At 41.0% G+C, this 20,586-nt stretch overlaps 1 protein-coding gene across 2 annotated transcripts in view; it reads left to right on the forward strand.

Annotated features, from left to right (window-relative positions):
* The first annotated feature begins 845 nt into the window (after positions 1 to 845).
* LOC121868822 overlaps positions 846 to 20,586 on the forward strand; it is an 88,038-nt gene continuing 68,297 nt past the window's right edge. For both annotated transcript variants that reach the window (XM_042369785.1, XM_042369786.1), the window contains exons 1-3: positions 846 to 977; positions 2,168 to 2,273; positions 6,954 to 7,134. In XM_042369785.1, coding sequence (XP_042225719.1) covers positions 941 to 977; positions 2,168 to 2,273; positions 6,954 to 7,134 — 324 coding nt within the window. In that variant the 5' untranslated portion in view covers positions 846 to 940. The remainder of the gene's footprint in view (positions 978 to 2,167; positions 2,274 to 6,953; positions 7,135 to 20,586) is intronic.

Below are 20,586 nucleotides of genomic sequence, written 5' to 3' on the forward strand. Positions count from 1 at the left end.
TGTGTGACAATAAAACCCAATTTCTTGTGGCTATGTTGTTTTTCTTCATGGCAAGGAATGCTCTACCAGGTGTCAACCAGCACCAGCCACCAAAGGCATTAACTGCGATCATTGAAACAATCGTGTACAAGTTACGACGTCGTTGCCCTTTCTCTTTCTTTGTTTGCGTTCCTGACATCAATATCCACTTTCCCTTCAAAAGTGAAATTTTTTAATATTAGTTTCTGTCTGTAGCAATAAAATTAATTTTCCCGCGTAATAGTAACATATTCTCCAATGTTTCATGTATAATAGGAACACGTTAACAACTTTTAATGCAAAAGAATTTTTAATGAACAAAAATATATATTTTCCTACTTTCTAAAGTCGAGGAATAAAGAATTTCAAGAGAAGAAATTTTTAAGTAAGAATCACACAACACCTTTATTAATTCTGAAGGATTTTCTTTTATTCTGCTAAGATGACACTGTTGATGTAATTATATTTTCTTGAGGCTATTCTCTCTCTCTCTCTCTCTCTCTCTCTCTCTCTCTCTCTCTCTCTCTCTCTCACTGTCATAGTTCCCCGCTCTCTCTTCACAACTTGTAATATCTAATAAAAGGTTGTTAGACTAGAGGCCCATCTCTCTCTTTCAGAGTTCACTAACATGACATACAATTACTGCACGGCAGTTTACGAACCAGTTGATGCATTTTACACAAGCAGGTGGTTAATTATGGCAGATGCTGTCATATATTTTACATCCACTTGTTCATGTTAGACTGTTTACGTCCTGTTTATCTCTCTCTCTCTCTCTCTTTCTCTCTCTACCCCAACCTGACCTCTCACCACCTCCCGTAGGTTCATGCTGGGTCGTGTGGGGGGTAACAACCGGGGAGTGACCCTGGAGGAGGGGGTCGAACCCTGGACAACTTACGAGGTCAAGTTAACGACAGACGCCATGGCCAACACCTCGGCCATCTTCTTCAAGATCAGAGGTGAGCTATTAACACTCATTACTCCCTAGTTAAACTTTAATAACACCTATTATTCCTATTTAGTGCCTATTAACACCCATTGCTCCCTAGTTAAACTTTAATAACACCTATTATTCCTATTTAGTGCCTATTAACACCCATTGCTTCCTAGTTAAACTTTAATAACACCTATTATTTCTATTTACTTTAATAACACCTATTATTCCTATTTAGTGCCTATTAACACCCATTGCTTCCTAGTTAAACTTTAATAACACCTATTATTTCTATTTAGTGCCTATTAACACCCATTACTCCTTAGTTAAACTTTAATAACACCTATTATTCCTATTTAGTGCCTATTAACACCCATTGCTCCCTAGTTAAACTTTAATAACACCTATTATTCCTATTTAGTGCCTATTAACACCCATTACTCCTTAGTTAAACTTTAATAACACCTATTATTCCTATTTAGTGCCTATTAACACCCATTACTCCTTAGTTAAACTTTAATAACACCTATTATTCCTATTTAGTGCCTATTAACACCCATTACTCCTTAGTTAAACTTTAATAACACCTATTATTCCTATTTAGTGCCTATTAACACCCATTACTCCTTAGTTAAACTTTAATAACACCTATTATTCCTATTTAGTGCCTATTAACACTCATTACTCCCTAGTTAAACTTTAATAACACCTATTATTCCTATTTAGTGCCTATAAACACCCATTTTCCCTAGTTAAACTTTAATCACACCTATTATTCCTATTTAGTGCCTATTAACACCCATTACTCCTTAGTTAAACTTTAATAACACCTATTATTCCTATTTAGTGCCTATTAACACCCATTACTCCTTAGTTAAACTTTAATAACACCTATTATTCCTATTTAGTGCCTATTAACACCCATTACTCCTTAGTTAAACTTTAATAACACCTATTATTCCTATTTAGTGCCTATTAACACCCATTACTCCTTAGTTAAACTTTAATAACACCTATTATTCCTATTTAGTGCCTATAAACACCCATTGCTCCCGCGTTAAACACTAATAACACCTATTATTCCTATTTGGTGCCTATTAACACCCATTGCTCCCTAGTTAAACTCTAATAACACCTATTATTACCCCCATTTAGTGCCTATTAACTGCTATTACTGCACCATTAGTGTCCCCTAACCCCCCATTTCCCCCTCAGAGCTAGTGACGGACGCGGGGACAGCGCTGGTGAGGGCGGAGGAGATCACGTTGGTGCTGTTAGTGCTGGTGCTGTGGGGAGTGGCCATCCTTCTGTTCTTCCATAGGTGGGTCCTCTTACTGTTGTTATTAATGTCCTCTTACAGCTGTTATTAATGTCCTCTTACAGCTGTTATTAATGTCCTCTTACAGCTGTTATTAATGTCATCTTACAGCTGTTATTAATGTCATCTTACTGTTGTTATTAATGTCCTCTTAAAGCTGTTATTAATGTCATCTTAGCTGTTATTAATATCCTCTTACAGCTATTATTAATGTCCTCTTAAAGCTGCTATTAATGTCCTCCTACTGCTGTTATTAATGTCCTCTTACTGTTGTTATTAATGCCCTCTTACAACCGTTATTTATGTCCTCTTACTGCTGTTATTAATGTCCTCTTATTGCTATTATTAATGTCCTCTTACTGCTGTTATTAATCTCCTCATATTGCTATTATTGATGTCCTCTTACTGCTGTTATTAATGTCCTCTTATTGCTATTACTAATGTCCTCTTACTGCTGTTATTAATCTCCTCTTATTGCTATTATTGATGTCCTCTTACTGCTGTTATTAATCTCCTCTTATTGCTATTATTGATGTCCTCTTACTGCTGTTATTAATCTCCTCTTATTGCTATTATTGATGTCCTCTTACTGCTGTTATTAATGTCCTCTTATTGCTATTATTAATGTTCTCCTACTGCTGTTATTAATGTCCTCTTATTGCTATTATTGATGTCCTCTTACTGCTGTTATTAATGTCCTCTTATTGCTTTTATTAATGTTCTCCTACTGCTGTTATTAATCTCCTCTTATTGCTATTATTGTCTTCTTACAAATGCTATTAAAACCCTCTAACAGCTGTTATTAATGTCCTCTTACAGATGTTATTAATGTCCTCTTATTGCTATTATTTATGTCATCTTACAGATGTTATTAATGTCCTCTTACAGATGTTATTAATGTCCTCTTATTGCTATTATTTATGTCATCTTATAGCTATTATTAATGTCCTCTTACAGCTGTTATTAATGTCCTCTTATTGCTATTATTAATGTCATCTTACAGCTGTTATTAATGTCCTCTTACTGCTGTTATTAATGTCCTCTTATTGCTGTTATCAATATCCTCTTGCAGCTGTTATTAATGTTCACTTACAGCTATTATTAATATCATCTTACAGGAGCTATTAATGTCCCATTACTGCTGTTATCAATGTCCTCTTACTGCTGTTATTGATGTCCTCTTACTGCTGTTATTTATGTCCTCTTACAGATGCTATTAATGTCCTCCTATTGCTATTATTAATGTCATCTTACAGCTGTTATTAATGTCCTCTTACAATTATTATTAATGTCCTCTTACTGCTGTTATTACTGTCCTCTTATTGGTGTTATTAATATCCTCTTGCAGCTGTCATTAATGTCCTCTTACAGCTGTTATTAATGTCCTCTTACTACTGTTATTAATGTCATCTTATTGCTGTTATCAATATCTTCTTGCAGCTGTTATTAATGTTCTCTTACAGCTATTATTAATATCATCTTACAGCAGCTATTAATGTCCCATTACTGCTGTTATTAATGTCCTCTTACTGCTGTTAATGATGTCCTCTTACTGCTGTTATTTATGTCCTCTTACAGCTGTTATTAATGTCCTCTTACTGCTGTTAATGATGTCCTCTTACTGCTGTTAATGATGTCCTCTTACTGCTGTTATTTATGTCCTCTTACAGCTGTTATTAATGTTCTCTTACAGCTATTATTAATGTTCTCTTACAGCTATTATTAATATCATCTTACAGCAGCTATTAATGTCCTCTTATTGCTGTTATTAATATCCTCTTATTGCTGTTATTAATGTCCTCTTACTGCTGTTATTAATGTTCTCTTACTGCTGTTATTAATGTCCTCTTACTACTGTTATTAATGTCATCTTACTGCTGTTATTTATGTCCTCTTATTACTATTATTAATGTCCTCTTACTGCTATTAATAATGTCCTCTTAATGTGTTATTAATGTCCTCTTACTGCTGACATTAAGGTCCTCTAACGGCTGTTATTAATGTCCTCTTATTGCTGTTATTAATGTCCTCTAACAGCTATTATTAATGTCCTCTTACTGCTGTTAATAATGTCCTCTTAATGTGTTATTAATGTCCTCTTACTGTTGTTATTAATGCCCTCATATTGCTGTTATTAATGTCCTCTTACTGCTGTCATTAAAGCCCTCTTACAGCTGTTAATAATGTCCTCTTACAGCGGTTATTAATGTCCTTTTACTGCTGCTATTAATGTCCTCTTATTGCTGTTAGTAATGTCCTCCTACAGCTGATATTAATGTCCTCTTACTGCTGTTATTAATGTCCTCATACAGCTGTTATTAATATACTGTTATGGTTGTTATTAACGTCCTCTTACTGCTGTTATCAATGTCCTCTTACTGCTGTTATTAATGTCCTCTTACTGCTGTTATCAATGTCCTCTTACTGCTGTTATTAATGTCCTGTTACTGCTGTTATTAATGTCCTCTTACAGCTGTTATTAATGTCCTCTTACTGGTGTTAATTAATGTCCTCATACAGATGATATTAATACGCTCTTACAGCTGTTGTTAATGTCTTTTTACTGCTGATAATAATGTCCTCTTACAGCTGTTAATAATGTCTTCTTACTGCTGTTATTAATGTCCTCTTTCAGCTGTTATTAAAATCCTCTTACATCTGTTATTAATGTCCTGTTACTACTGTTATTAATATCTTCTTACAGCTGTTATTAATGTCCTGTTACAGCTGTTATTAATATCTTCTTACAGCTGTTATTAATATCTTCTTATAGCTGTTATTAATGTCCTGTTTGAGCTGCTTTTAATATCTTCTTACAGCTGTTATTAATATCCTCTTACAGCTGTTAATAATGTCTTCATACAGCTGTTATTAATGTCATCTTACAGCTTTTATTAATGTCCCCTTACAGCTGTTATTAATGGGCAGTTACGGATGTTATTAATGTCCTCCTATTGCTATTATTAATGTCTCCTTTCAGCTGTTATTACTGTCCTGTTACTGCTGTTATTATGTACTCCTACAGTTTTTATTAATGTCCTCTTACAGCTGTTATTATTTTCCTGTTACTGCTGCTATTAATGTCCTCTTACAGCTGATATTAATGCCCTCCTACTGCTGTATTTAATGTCCTCTTACTGCTGTTATTAATGTCCTCTTGCAGCTCTTACATATGTCCCTTTATAGCTGTTATTAATGTCCTCCTACAGCTGTTAATAATGTCCTCTTACAGCTGTTATTAATATCCTCTTTAAGCTGTTATTAATGTCCTCTTACGCCTGTTATTAATGTCATCTTACTGCTGGTATTATTGTATTTTTACAGCTGTTGTTAATGTCCTCTTACTGATGTTATTAATATCGTGTTACAGCTGTTATTAATTCCCTCTTACTGCTGTTATTAATATCCTCCTGCAGCTTTTATTAATGTCCTCCTACTGATGTTATTAATGTCCTCTTACTACTATTCTTAATGTCTTCTTACTGCTGCTATTAATGTCCTCTTGCTGCTGGTTTTAATTTCCTCTTACTGCTGTTATGAATGTCCTCTTGCTGCTGTTATTAATTTCCTCTTACAGCTGTTATTTATGTCCTCATATTGCTGTTATTAATGTCCTCTTACTGCTGTTATTAATGTCCTCTTATTGCTGTTTTTGCTATTATTACCAGGGTTGGCAAAAACCACTGTTAAAAAAACATTATTTTTTCATGCTGTTATGTTGGTTTTAGTAAGTCTTGAGTATTTTTATCCCGTATAAAACTTTTAATATGCTCTCTTGCTACCCCCTGTTGCCCTCTTACTCCTTCCTCTTGCTACCCGCCTGTTGCCCTCTTACTCCCTCCTCTTGCTACCCCCTGTTACCTTCTTACTCTCTCCTCTTGGTACCCTCTGTTGCCCTCTTACTCCCTCCTCTTGCTACCCCCTGTTGCCCTCTTACTCCCTCCTCTTGCTACCCCCTGTTACCCTCTTACTCCCTCCTCTTGGTACCCCTGTTGCCCTCTTACTCCCTCCTCTTGCTACCCCCTGTTACCCTCTTACTCCCTCCTCTTGGTACCCCTGTTGCCCTCTTACTCCCTCCTCTTACTACCCCCTGTTGCCCTCTTATTACCCTCATTCAACTGACCATCTGGTGGTCGATCAGGTGGAATGTTTTTCGCTTTTCTAAAAAAAAAATTATTGTCAAAGTTTCAGGGCAAAGTGCGGAAAGTTTTGACACGTGACGGAGCAAAAGTTCGGATTAGAGTTTACGGTAATATTCTTTTCCCCCTCACATCACGGGGTGTCTAGTGGACATCAGTATTACGGAAATATATTGTTTTATTTATGCTTAATAATAAAAATAACAGTAACAATACTACTACTACTACAAATAATAATACTAATAATAATACTAATAATAATATTATTATTATTATTATTATTATTATTATTATTATTATAAAGGTTGCATCCTGTACACAGACGGTGCATTGGACACTACTTTGTTCCTATTTGTCTATGTTAGCAACATAAGGATGGTGGAGCCCTTATTGAGATTAATACATAAGTTACTTTTCCCTCTAGTGCAAAACGTTTAAGAGGAAAATGAAAAATAAAAACAAGATATTTTTCGTCCTATACAAAATAGTGCAACAAATTCGTGGCAAATATTTTCTAAAACATGTTATTTGCTCTCTTACACAGATGGGGTAAGATACGGATGCTGGAGCCATACCAACCAGAGTACAAGCCTCTTAATCACTCCCCCGCCTGTCCCCTCGCGCCTACCACTCCGACACTGGCAGCGCCACGTCCACCCAACCTACGGCCACTGTTGCCCAGGAAAAGCTCTTCTCTGTGTTTCACTCCATCCATGTTGCGCACAGTGAGTACTAATACGGGAAGGGGGGGGGCGTGCTGATGGATGGAAGGATGGGTGGGAGGGACAAACGGAATGGAAGGAGAGACGAAAGGAAGGCAGTGAGGGAGGAAAAGAAGGAAGGAATGGGGGAGAGAAGGAATGGAACTGAAGCATCTAAACAAGGCAAGAAGGAAAAAAAGAATGATAAACTGAGAATGGAAGGGAGGGAGGAAAGAGGAAACAGGGAGAAGCGGAGGAACGGGGGGGAGGGTTAGATAAAAGCATGGGGAGGGAGGCAGAGGAGAAAGGAGGGCTGGTAAAATAAAAAAGGGAATGAGGGAAGGGAGGGTTGGTAGAGAGCAAGGGGAAAGAGGAAAAAGAGGGAGGAGTGAGAAGGAAAGAAAGAAGAACAGCACAAGCGAAAGAGAAAGAAGAAATAAAAGAGAGAAAACTAGCTGAATGAAGTGGGAGAGACGACTTAGAAAGAAAGTTCCATAGAGAGAAAATGAACTAGTGAGAGAAAACGGAAGTAAAATAGAGGCAAAAAGAGAATGAGAGAAGAAAATGCAAATAAACAGAGAGAAGGAGAGAGCGAGAGAGAGAAAAAGATTCTCCCACCCCATGAAGAACCAACACAGTGTACCGTCGCTGATATAAGCTGGGCAGGTCCTCTTTATTTAATATGTTTTAAAGCTCCACCTGCCTGCACACACACACACACACACACACACACACACACACACACACACCTACCTCTTCAACATACCTGCCACGAAACAGTTGTTCCACATACCTGCTACCACACACCTGTTCCACATACCTGCTACCACCCACCTGATCCTCATACATGTCACTGCATACCTGTTCCACACATCTACTACAACACATGTTCCACATACCTGCTACCACGCACCTGTTCCACATACGTACTGTCACACACCTGTTCCACATACCTGCTACCGCACACCTGTTCCACATACGTACTGTCACACACCTGTTCCACATACCTGCTACCACACACCTGTTCCACATGCCTGCTACCACACACCTGTTCCACATACCTGCTACCACCCACCTGTTCCTCATACGTGTCACTGCACACCTATTCCACACATCTACTACCACACACCTGTTCCACATACCTGCTACCACACACCTGTTCCACATACCTACTACCACACACCTCTTCCACATACCTGCTACCACACACCTGTTCCACATACCTGCTACCTCACATCTGATCCACATACCTGCTACCACACACCTCTTCCACATACCTGTTACCTCACAACTTTTCCACATACCTGGTACGACACACCTGTTCCACATACCAGCTACCTCACATCTGTTCCACATACCTGCTACCACACACCTCTTCCACATACCAGCTACCTCACACCTGTTCCACATACCTGCTACCTCACACTTGTTCCACAAACCTGCTACCACACACCTGTTCCACATACCTGCTACCTCACACTTGCTCCACGTACCTGCTACCACACACCTGTTCCACATACCTGCTACCCCACACCTGTTCCACATACCTGCTACCACAGCTGTTCCACATACCTGCTAACACACACAGGTGTTCCACATACCTGCTACTACCTACCTGCTACAACACACCTATTCCATATACCTGCTACCACACAGCTGTTCCACATACCTGCTACCACACACTTGTTCCAAATACCTGCTATTGAACACCTCTTTCACTTACGTTCTGCCACACACCTGTTCCACATACTTGCTACCACACCTGTTCTACATACCTGCTACCACACAGCTTTTCCACATACCTGCTACCACACACCTGTTCCATATACCTGCTACCGCACAGCTGTTCCACATACCAGCTTCCTCACACCTGTTCCACATCCCTACTACCACAGCTGTTTCACATACCTGTTACCACGCACAGGTGTTCCACATATCTGCTACTACCTACCTGCTACAACACACCTGTTCCATATACCTGCTACAACACAGCTGTTCCACATACCTGCTACCACACACTTGTTCCAAACACCTGCTACCACACAGCTGTTCCACATACCTGCTACCACACAGCTGCTCCACATACCTGATACCACACACTTGTTCCAAATACCTGCTACCACGCACCTGTTCCACATACCTGCTACCACCCACCTGTTCCACATACCTGCTACCACAGCTGTTCCACATACCTGTTACCACGCACAGGTGTTCCACATATCTGCTACTACCTACCTGCTACAACACACCTGTTCCATATACCTGCTACAACACAGCTGTTCCACATACTTGCTACCACACACTTGTTCCACACACCTGCTACCACACAGCTGTTCCACATACCTGCTACCACACAGCTGTTCCACATGCCTGCTAACACACACCTGTTCCACATGCCTGCTACCACACACCTGTTCCACATACCTGCTACCACACACCTGTTCCACATACCTGCTACCACACAGCTGTTCCACATACCTGCTACCACACACCTGTTTCACATACCTGCTACCACACACCTGTTCCACATACCTACTACTACACACCTGTTCCACATACATACTGCCATACACCTGTTCCACATACCTGCTATCGTACGCCTGTTCCACATACTTTCTGCCACACACCTGTTCCACATACCTGCTACTACACACCTGTTCCACATACCTGGTACCACACAGCTGTTCCACATACTTGCTACCACACACCTGTTCACATACCTGCTACCACACAGCTGTTCCACATACCCTACCACACACCTTGTTCCACACACCTGCTACTACACAGCTGTTCCACATACCTGCTACCACAGCTGATCCACATAACCTGCTACCACACACCTGTTCCACATACCTGCTAGCACGCACCTGTTCCACATACCTGCTACCAAACACCTGTTCCAACATACCTCCTACTGCACACCTGCTACACAGCTGTTCCACATACCTGCTACCACAAACCTGTTCCACATACCTGCTACCACACACCTATTCCATACCTGCCCGAACACCTGTTTCACATACCTGCTACTACAGCTGTTCCACATACTGCTACCACAAACAGGTGTTCCACATACCCACTACTACCTACCTGCTACAACACACCTGTTCCATATACCTGCAACCACACAGCTGCTCCACATACCTGCTACCAACACTTGTTCCAAATACCTGCTATTGTACACCTCTTTCACTTACGTTCTACACACACCTGTTCCACATACTTGCTACCACACCTGTTCACACACTGCTACCACACAGCTTTTCCACATACCTGCTACCACACACCTGCCCATACCTGCTACTGCACAGCTGTTCCACATACCTGCTTCCTCACACCTCTTCCACATCCCTACTACCACAGCTGTTTCCACATACCTGTTACCACGCACAGGTGTTCCACATATCTGCTACTACCTACCTGCTACAACACACCTGTTCCATATACCTGCTACAACACAGCTGTTCCACATACCTGCTACCACACACTTGTTCCAAACACCTACACACACAGCTGTTCCACATACCTGCTACACACACAGCTGCTCCACATACCTGATACCACACACTTGTTCCAAATACCTGCTACACCACGCACCTGTTCCACATACCCACACCCACCTGTTCCACATACTCCTACCACAGCTGTTCCACATACCTGTTACCACGCACAGGTGTTCCACATATCTGCTACTACCCACCTACAACACACCTGTTCATATACCTGCTACAACACAGCTGTTCCACATACTTGCTACCACACACTTGTTCCACACACCTGCTACCACACGCTGTTCCACACTGCTACCACACAGCTGTTCCACATACCTGCTACCACACACCTGTTCCACATACTCATACCACGCACCTGTTCCACACACTGCACACCCACCTGTTCCACATACCTGACATGACAGCTGTTCCACATTACCTGTTACCACGCAAGGTGTTCCACATATCTGCCACACCACCTGCCACAACACACCTGTTCGATATACCTGCTACAACACAGTTGTTCCACATACTCACACACACACTTGTTCCACACACCTGCTACCACTCAGGTTTTCCACATACCTGCACACACAGCTGTTCCACACACACAAGCCACACACCCACATACCTGATACCACGCACCTGTTCCACACACACACCCACCTGTTCCACATACTCCTACCACAGCTGTTCCACATACCTGCTTCCTCACACCTGTTCCATATACCTGCTACCACAGCTGTTTCACATACCTGTTACCACGCCAGGTGTTCCACATATCTGCTACTACTTACCTGCTGCAACACACCTGTTCCATATACCTGCCACAACACAGCTGTTCCACATACTCACCACACACTTGTTCCAAACACCTGCTACACACAGCTGTTCCACATACCTGCTACACAGCTGTTCCACACACTACACACACACCTGTTCCACATACCTCCTACCACGCACCTGTTCCACATACCCACACACCCACCTGTTCCACATACCTGCCACACCACTGTTCCACATACCCCTGCTACCACAGCTGTTCCACATACCTGCTACCACGCACAGGTGTTCCACACATATCTGCTACTACTTACCTGCTGCCACAACACACCTGTTCTATATACCACAACACAGCTGTTCCACATACCTGCTACCACACACTTGTTCCACACACCTGCTACCACTCAGCTTTTCCACATACCTGTTACCACACAGCGGTTCCACATACCTGCTACCACACACCTGTTCCACACACCTGTTCCACATACCTGCTACCACGCACCTGTTCCACATACCTTATGCACACCACCTGTTCCACATACTGCTACCACAGCTGTTCCACATACCTGTTACCACGCACAGGTGTTCCACATATCTGCTACTACCACCTGCACCACACACACACTTGTTCCACACACCTGCTACCACACAGCTGTTCCACATACCTGCTACCACACAGCTTCTTCCACATACTCACACACACACCTGTTCCACATACCTGCTACCACGCATCTGTTCCACACCCTACCACCCACCTGTTCCACATACCTCTACCACCCACCTGTTCCACATACCTGCTACTGCACACCTGTTCCACATACCTGCTACCACACAGCTGTTCCACATACCTGCTACCACACACCTGTTCCACATACCTGCTACCACACAGCTATACCACATTCCTGCTTCCACACACCTATTCGACATACCTGCTTCCTAACACCTGTTTCACATACTGCTACCACAGCTGTTCCACATACCTGCTAACACAGACAGGTGTTCCACATATCTGCAACAACCTACCTGCTACAACACACCTGTTCCATATACCTGCAACCACACAGCTGTTCCACAATACCTGCTACAAACACTTGGTCCAAATACGTGCTGTACACACCTCTTTCCTTACGTTCTGCCACACACCTGTTCCACATACCTGCAACCACACCTGTTCTCTACCTGCTACCACACAGCTGTTCCACATACCTGCTACCACACACCTGTTCCACATACCTGCTACCCAAGGCTGTTCCACATACCTGCTACCACACAGCTGTTCCACATACCTTCCTACCACACCTCTTCCACACTACACTACTACCACACAGCTGTTCCACACACCTGCTACTACCAGCTGTTCCACATACCTGCTACCACACAGCTGTTCCACATACCTGCTACCACACAGCTCATTTCCTACCTGCTACCACACACACCTGTTCCACATACCTGCTAGCACCTGTTCACATTCCTGGTGCCACCACCTGTTCACATACCTGCTACCAACCACCTGTTCACATACCTGCTACCACACCTCTTCCACATACCTGCTTTCCCACCTGTTCACATACCTGCTACCACAGCTGTTCCACATACCTGTTACCACGCACACAGTGTTCCACATATCTTCTACTACCTACCTGCTACAACACACCTGTTCCATATACCTGCTACAGCTGTTCCCACATACCTGCTACCACACACTCGTTCAAATACCTGCTTTGCACACCTCTTTCACTTACGTTCTGCCACACACCTGTTCACATGCCTGTTCCACATACCTGCTACCACATACACAGTCACATACCACCACCACACACACACCTTTTCACATACCTCTGCCATACAGCTGTTCTACATATCTTCTCTGTTCACATACCTGCTACACACAGCTGTTTCACATATGCTATCGTACACCTGTTCACATACTTTCTGCGACACACCTGTTCCAAATACCTTACCTACACACCCACATTTTCCACTACCTGCTCCCACACAGCTGTTTCACGCCTCACCACATACCTGTTCACCTGTTCCACATACCCGCTACCACACACCTGTTCACATACCTGCTACCCACACCTGTTACCTGCTACCACACAGCTGTTCTACATACCTTCTACCACATACCTGTTCCACATACCTGCTACCACACAGCTGTTCCACATACCTGCTACCACAAACTTTTTCCACACACCTGCTACCACACAGCTGTTCCAAATACCTGCTACCGCACACCTGTTCCACATTCCTGCTACCACACAGCTGTTGCATTGCTCCTATTACACACCTGTTCCACATACCTACCACACACAGCCATTCTATACCACACACCTGTTCCACATACCTGCTACCACACACCTGTTCCACATACCTGCAACCACACGCTTATTCCACACACCTGCTACCACACAGCTGTTCCACATTCCTTACACACTTGTTCCACATACATATTGCCATACACCTGTTCCACATACTACCACACACCTGTTCCATATACCTGCAACCATAAGCTGTTCCACATACCTACCACAGCTGTTCCACCACTATCTACCACACAGCTGTTCCACATACCTGCTTACCACACAGCGTTTCACATACCTGCTACCACAGCTGTTCCACATACCTGCTACCACACCTGTTCCACATACTGCTCCACACACCTGTTCCACATACCTGCAACCACACGCTTATTCCACACACACCTGCTACCACAGCTGTTCCACATTCCTGCTACCACACACTTGTTCCACATACATATTGCCACACACCTGTTCCATACCTGCTACCACACACCTGTTCCATATACCTATACCACACACACCTGTTCCACATACCTGCTACCACACACAGCTGTTCCACATACCTCTACCACACAGCTGTTCCACATACCTCTACCACACAGCTGTTCCACATACCTGCTACCACACACCTGTTCCACATACCTGCTACCACACACCTGTTCCACATACCTGCAACCACGCTTATTCCACACACACCTGTTCCACATTCCTACTACCACATGTTTCCACATACATATTGCCATACACCTGTTCACATACCCACTGCCACACACCTGTTCCATATACCTGCTACCACACACCTGCTACACACACACCTGTTCACATACTACTACCACAGCTGTTTCACATATGCTACCACACACCTGTTCACATACCTGCTTCCACACCTGTTCACATACCTGCTACCACACCTATTCACATACCTGCTACTACACACCTGTTCACATACATACTGCCATACACCTGTTCCACATACCTGCCTACACACCTGTTCCACAAACCTGCTACTACACACCTGTTCTACATACCTGCTACCACACAGCTGTTCCATACCTGCTATCGTACACCTCTTTCACTTACCTCCTGACAAACACCTGTTCACATACCTTAACTGCACACCTGTTCCACATACCTGCTACTACACACCTGTTCACATACCTGCTACCCTGTTCCACATACCTGCTACCACACACTTGTTCCACACACCTGCTACCACACAGCTCTTCCACATACCTGCTACCACACAGCTGTTCACATACCTGCTACCACACACACCTTTTCCACATACCTGCTACCATACCTTTTCACATACCTGCTACCACACAGCTGTTCCACATACCTGCTACCACACCTGTTCCACATACCTGCTACACACACATCTGTTCACATACTGCAGACACCTGTTCCCTTACCTGCCCACACACCTGTTCACATACCTGCTACCACACACCTGTTCCACATACCTGCTACCACACACCTGTTCCCACATACTTGCTACCATACAGCTGTTCCACATACCTGCTACCACACACCTGTTCCACATACCTGCTACAACACACCTGTTCCACATACCTGCTACCACACACCTCTTCCACATACCTGCTACCACACAGCTGTTCCATATACCTGCTACCACACACTTTCACACACCTGCTACCAACCAGCTGTTCCACATACATTCTACCACACAGCTGTTCCATATACCTGCTACCACACACTTGTTCCACACACCTGCTACCACACAGCTGTTCCACATACCTGCTACCACCCACCAGTTCCACATACCTGTCACCAAAATTATCATCATCATCATCATTATTATTATTATTATTATTTATTATTATTATTATTATTATTATTATTATTATTATTATTATTATTATTATTGTTATTGTTATTATTATTATTATCATTTTTATTATTATTATTATTATTATTATTATTTTTATTATTATTATTATTATCATTTTATTATTATTATAATTATTATTATTATTATTATTATTATTACCCATTGCAACAAAGGCATCAGTTATCAATAGATAGTTTTTTCCCAAAACTAAAAAATAACTTTTATCACAAAAAAACCGACTGTTTTATTTTATTAATTCAGAAACAACAATATTAATGATACAAGTATTGTATTGTACAGATACACGTACAGAACAGGGCCCAGATGCACTAACGGGTTACGATCATCTTCAGTGCTTAAAAGTTCATAAACTCCTGCGGTGGTGATTCGCTAAAGATTTACGAAGTCCACAACTCGATTTAAAATGGCCGACTTTCCTTCGTAACTTACTGTGACTTTTGAGACCTCGTAAGTTATTGTAAGGCAGAAATAAGGTCGTTTTCTCTACTATACAACCCTTACCAAAACACACAGGTTGGTTTGGTTAGGTAGATAGATAGGTAAGGTTAACATTTTATTAATTTTGCAGCAAAAAAACATCACTACTGAATGCATTGTGATAAAACCTATGAATATAATTTTTTTTTCGAAGAAAAATGCTATACTCACTATTTATTTTACCACTCTTTTTATTAGGTTTGATGAACTTAGATTGGAGTTAGGTATTTTTAATCTATGAACATTTTGCTGTAAATTCTTATCCATTACCAAAGTTCTCTGTAGATTACTGTAGACACACATAAATGAGTCATAGGTACTTCTTGATACTTGCAGAATAGCTTGTTATAACTTGTCCTGGGCCATACCAAGATATTTTGTATGTGGAGTTCGAGTACCTTGAAAGGTATATTTTCATTTCCATATGTAGCACACATACCAGGGCCTTCTTTCAGATTTTTACTATGAAGCTTGCAGTTGCAGAGGAAGATGTATATAAGTTACCTTTTGAAACATTTTACATAAAAAACTACTAGGAAATAAAGGAACACGAACTATGAAGTTTAATACTTTTATTGTTTTAATAAGTTGGTACACAGGAAAATATTGTAATAAAAATAACAACCTTTTTTTCTTTCCTTCTATTGTACTGAATCAAAAGATAAAAAAATATGCAGCTTATAGCAGATAATAATTGGATAAAGGAAATACTGAGACTCTCATTACTGTGCTGTATATGACTAAAATATCAAATGCAAGTAAAAAGAAAATAAAAAAAAACTCAAAAATACAATATTGTTATATTTGAATTGGTATAATATTAAGGAGATAAACAAACCTATGCCAAGGCATCTACTCAGCTCCCCATGCCCCTACTGATGCATCGTTCTTGTAAGGCATTTACTGCTACCTCCTGCACAGAATCTAACCTAACCTAACCTTAACTTAAATTTTCAACAGTAAATTTATATGGTAATTCTTCCTGATACAGTTGTACCAATGCGCCGAATCATGCCTGCAATTGCTGCTAACCTAATCTTCCACCTCCGAGGCTACACCTGAAAAATAAATTACTCTTCTTCTGAAATAAACATCCCTGAATGGTAACATCACTAATTTAACCAGCCATTGCCTCTTGTGTTGCAGTCAGGTGGTACACAGCTTCTGTCCTCCTAAAAGTAAAACAGGTTTTAATATATTACGGGTAAAGTATACCAATAGTAAAACAATTACTTATCTGGAGTATATGTGTTATCACAGAGTGCTGTTACCATAAATACATGATTAGTTACAAGGGGGGATCAAGACTGTTATGACAGTCATTGCAGTTACCTTCAAGATGATTTTGAAAACCAAGGTTAGGTTAGGTAAGGCTGCTGTTGGGTTAGAAAGGCTGCCAAGGTTTCTTTAACCACAGATATGAGAGTAACCTTATGTTATATATCTAATTCAGAGTAGTTAATTTTATCTTTACAAATCCAGGTACCTGCTCTCATCTCCACAAGTGTTTGTATAATACAGTAGGTTAGGTTTATGACCATGAAATTAACTTTCGAGAAATTTCTGCTTACAGTAATGACATATTAGAAAATGCTAAGAAACAAGTATATTAACCCATCTAGCAGTGTGTAAAATGTACTATATATCTAGTAATATGACACAACATAAGTGATATTTTGATCATCGTTTTAGCAGTGTACACTTTGAGCAGGACTTGGAAGAAGAGGGAAAATATGGAGTATAATAATGCTTCAAAAAACACTCAAGAAACCTTTTTGCACCTATCTAACTTCTAGAAATCCTAAAATTGTGAATAACTTACCTTATTCTTCTTCATTTTTTTTTTGGTGTTTACTGTGCTGATGTAGTTTTCGTTGTTCAGATAAGGGTGAATGTCGAGGTTATCATAAGTATTGACGAGTTCAACAAGTGCACCTGGGATCTAATTTTGTTATGGCGTGATTGGCTTACATCTCCTACGGGTTACGTATCAGTAGCAGTGATTGGCCAAGAGGAAACACACCACCGCCACCTATTGGCATTTGAAGAACTATTTGTAGAGTTCGTAGTATCACCACAGCTCAGTTATGAACCTTTAGTGAATCGCACTTGCAAGAGTTCATATGGACTTCAGATCTCCCGGAACTTACTTACTTGCATCTCAGCAGCAGTGAATTTGGGCTTGGGCAGGTACACATACAGATACAAGTATAGGTACTGTTACAAGTACAGATACACATACAGAACTGAGGCTGCATTCTCAAGAGCATTTACGGGACAGTATCTCTTTGTTTACCCCGGAACTGGAGTTACAGTCTCTGATCGGTATTTCCAAACAAATATTTGGCAGTGAACTCCGTAACTGTGTTCGGATTCGAGGCCGTAACTTACAGAACCTCCTTAGCTGCTGTAACATACTCAACCCCAACCCGGATATAAGAACATAAGATTGGAGAAACTGCAGCGGGCCTATTGGCCCATACTGGACAGTCCATTTACACCCAACCCCCATTGCTCATATACCCATCCGACCTATGTTTGAAGCTATCCAGTGTATTTGAGTTAATAATGATGTTTGGTAACTTGTTCCATTCATCCACTACTCTATTTCCAAACCAATGTTTACCTATTTCGCGCCTAAATCTAAATTTGTCTAATTTAAAACCATTGTTACGAGTTCGCTCCTGGTTGGATAGTTTGAGTACCTTTGTAATGTCGCATTTGTTTAGCCCTGACTTAATTCATATACATCTATCATATCGCCCCTCACTCTACGTCTCTCGAGAGAGTGCAAATTTAGATGCTTTAACCTGTCTCTGTACTCAAGGTTCCTAATGCCCGGGATTAGTCTTCTCATTCTCCTCAGAAATCTTTCTAGGGATTATATCCATTCTGTAATATGGTGACCAGAATTGAACTGCATAATCCAAATGAGATACAAACGCAAGATATAGTTTTAGGATGACCTCTCTAGTCTTGTAACTATCACTCCTTTGTAAGAACCCAAGAACTTTATTAGCCTTGTTTCGTGCAAATACACATTGTTTACTTGGCTTAAGATTCCTACTTATCATTACTCCTAAATCTTACAAAACATTCGGATTTCTCTATAACATCGTTGTTCATCTGATATCTGATTTTTCTGTTTGCATCTCCTAGACTAAGTACTTTACATTTGTCCACTTTGAATTTCATCTGCCATTTTTCAGACCATTCGAAAAAAAAATCAGATCTTCCTGTAGTTTTGCGGAATCCTCGTCAGATTAATTACACGTCCTATTTTAGTGTCATCAGCAAATTAACTTACGTTGCTAGTGACGTTACTCCAGTCGGATTTAGTGCCGTTAATGCTTACTCGCTGGTTCCTGTCCTGTAACCACACACTAATCCATTTTAGAATATTTCTCCAATGCCACGAGCCTCCACTTTTCTTATTAGTCTTTTTGTGGAGACTCTGTCGAAGGCTTTGCTAAAGTCAAGATATACCATCATAGTCTTGCCCTTCGTCCACTGATTCGAAAACAGCTGAAAAGAATGTTAAAAGATTAGTTAGAGATGAACGGCCGCTTGTGGAGCCATATTGGGAATCATTGATCAACTTGTGCTTCTCCAGGTGATTTCGAATAGAGTTTCAAATTATTGATTCCAGTAATTTGCCTACAATTGATGCTTAGCTATTCTCCAGGATTTTGGTACTACACCCGTTTTTAAGGACATGTTAAACAAATTTGCAAAGGGCATACTAAGCTCTTTCTTACATTCCTTTAATACTCTGGCAAATATCTCATCGGGACCTGGTGACTTATTAGGCTTTAGCTTGTCTATTTGCTTTCTAACATCGTCACTAGTCACTACTTTCTTGCTTAATCTATTTTCTTCACTATCTGTATATACAGTAGTCGGTACCTCGGGTATAATGTTTAAATTTTCGGTAGTGAAAACTGTTGAAAAATATTTTTCAGATTATTGCTCATTTCTCCTTCGTTATCAGTTAGCTCATGAGTATCTGGCTGTATTGGTCCAATCTTTTCTTGTGTTTTAATTTGATACATTTGAAAGACTTCCTTGGGGTTTGACTTCGCCTCCCTTGCTACCTTCAGATCATTTTTCCTCTTTGCTTTTCTTATCTCGGTCTTAAAAAGGCCAATTGCAAGAACGATTTGTGGGGTGTACTGCGCCATTTACGATGACCTTCTTGCCCTGGTCTTTTTTCAGCAATATCGCCTTTAACACATGGAATTCTGCACTTTTCGAAGCTTTGGAGGAGTCTCGAAACAAGTTTCCTGGTGGGAATTATTAGCTAGTGCTGTACTCAAAATATCCAAACTTCGAGATCTCTCCAGAGCTTCAAAAGGGTGGTATTCCTAAAACAAGATCAGGGCAAGAAAGTCATCTTAAATAGCATGGTACACCCCACGACTGTTCTTGCAAATTGGCCCTTAACCCTACTGGCCAATACCTTATAATAATTTCGGATGTAAACGTCACCACAATTTATTCTTCTACCTATAGCCTTCCTTTGTCCAATAACATTCTTTAAATAATTATT

The sequence above is a fragment of the Homarus americanus genome, unplaced genomic scaffold, assembly GCF_018991925.1.
Source record: "Homarus americanus isolate GMGI-L3 unplaced genomic scaffold, GMGI_Hamer_2.0 scaffold30535, whole genome shotgun sequence".
Lineage (NCBI taxonomy): Eukaryota > Metazoa > Arthropoda > Malacostraca > Decapoda > Nephropidae > Homarus > Homarus americanus.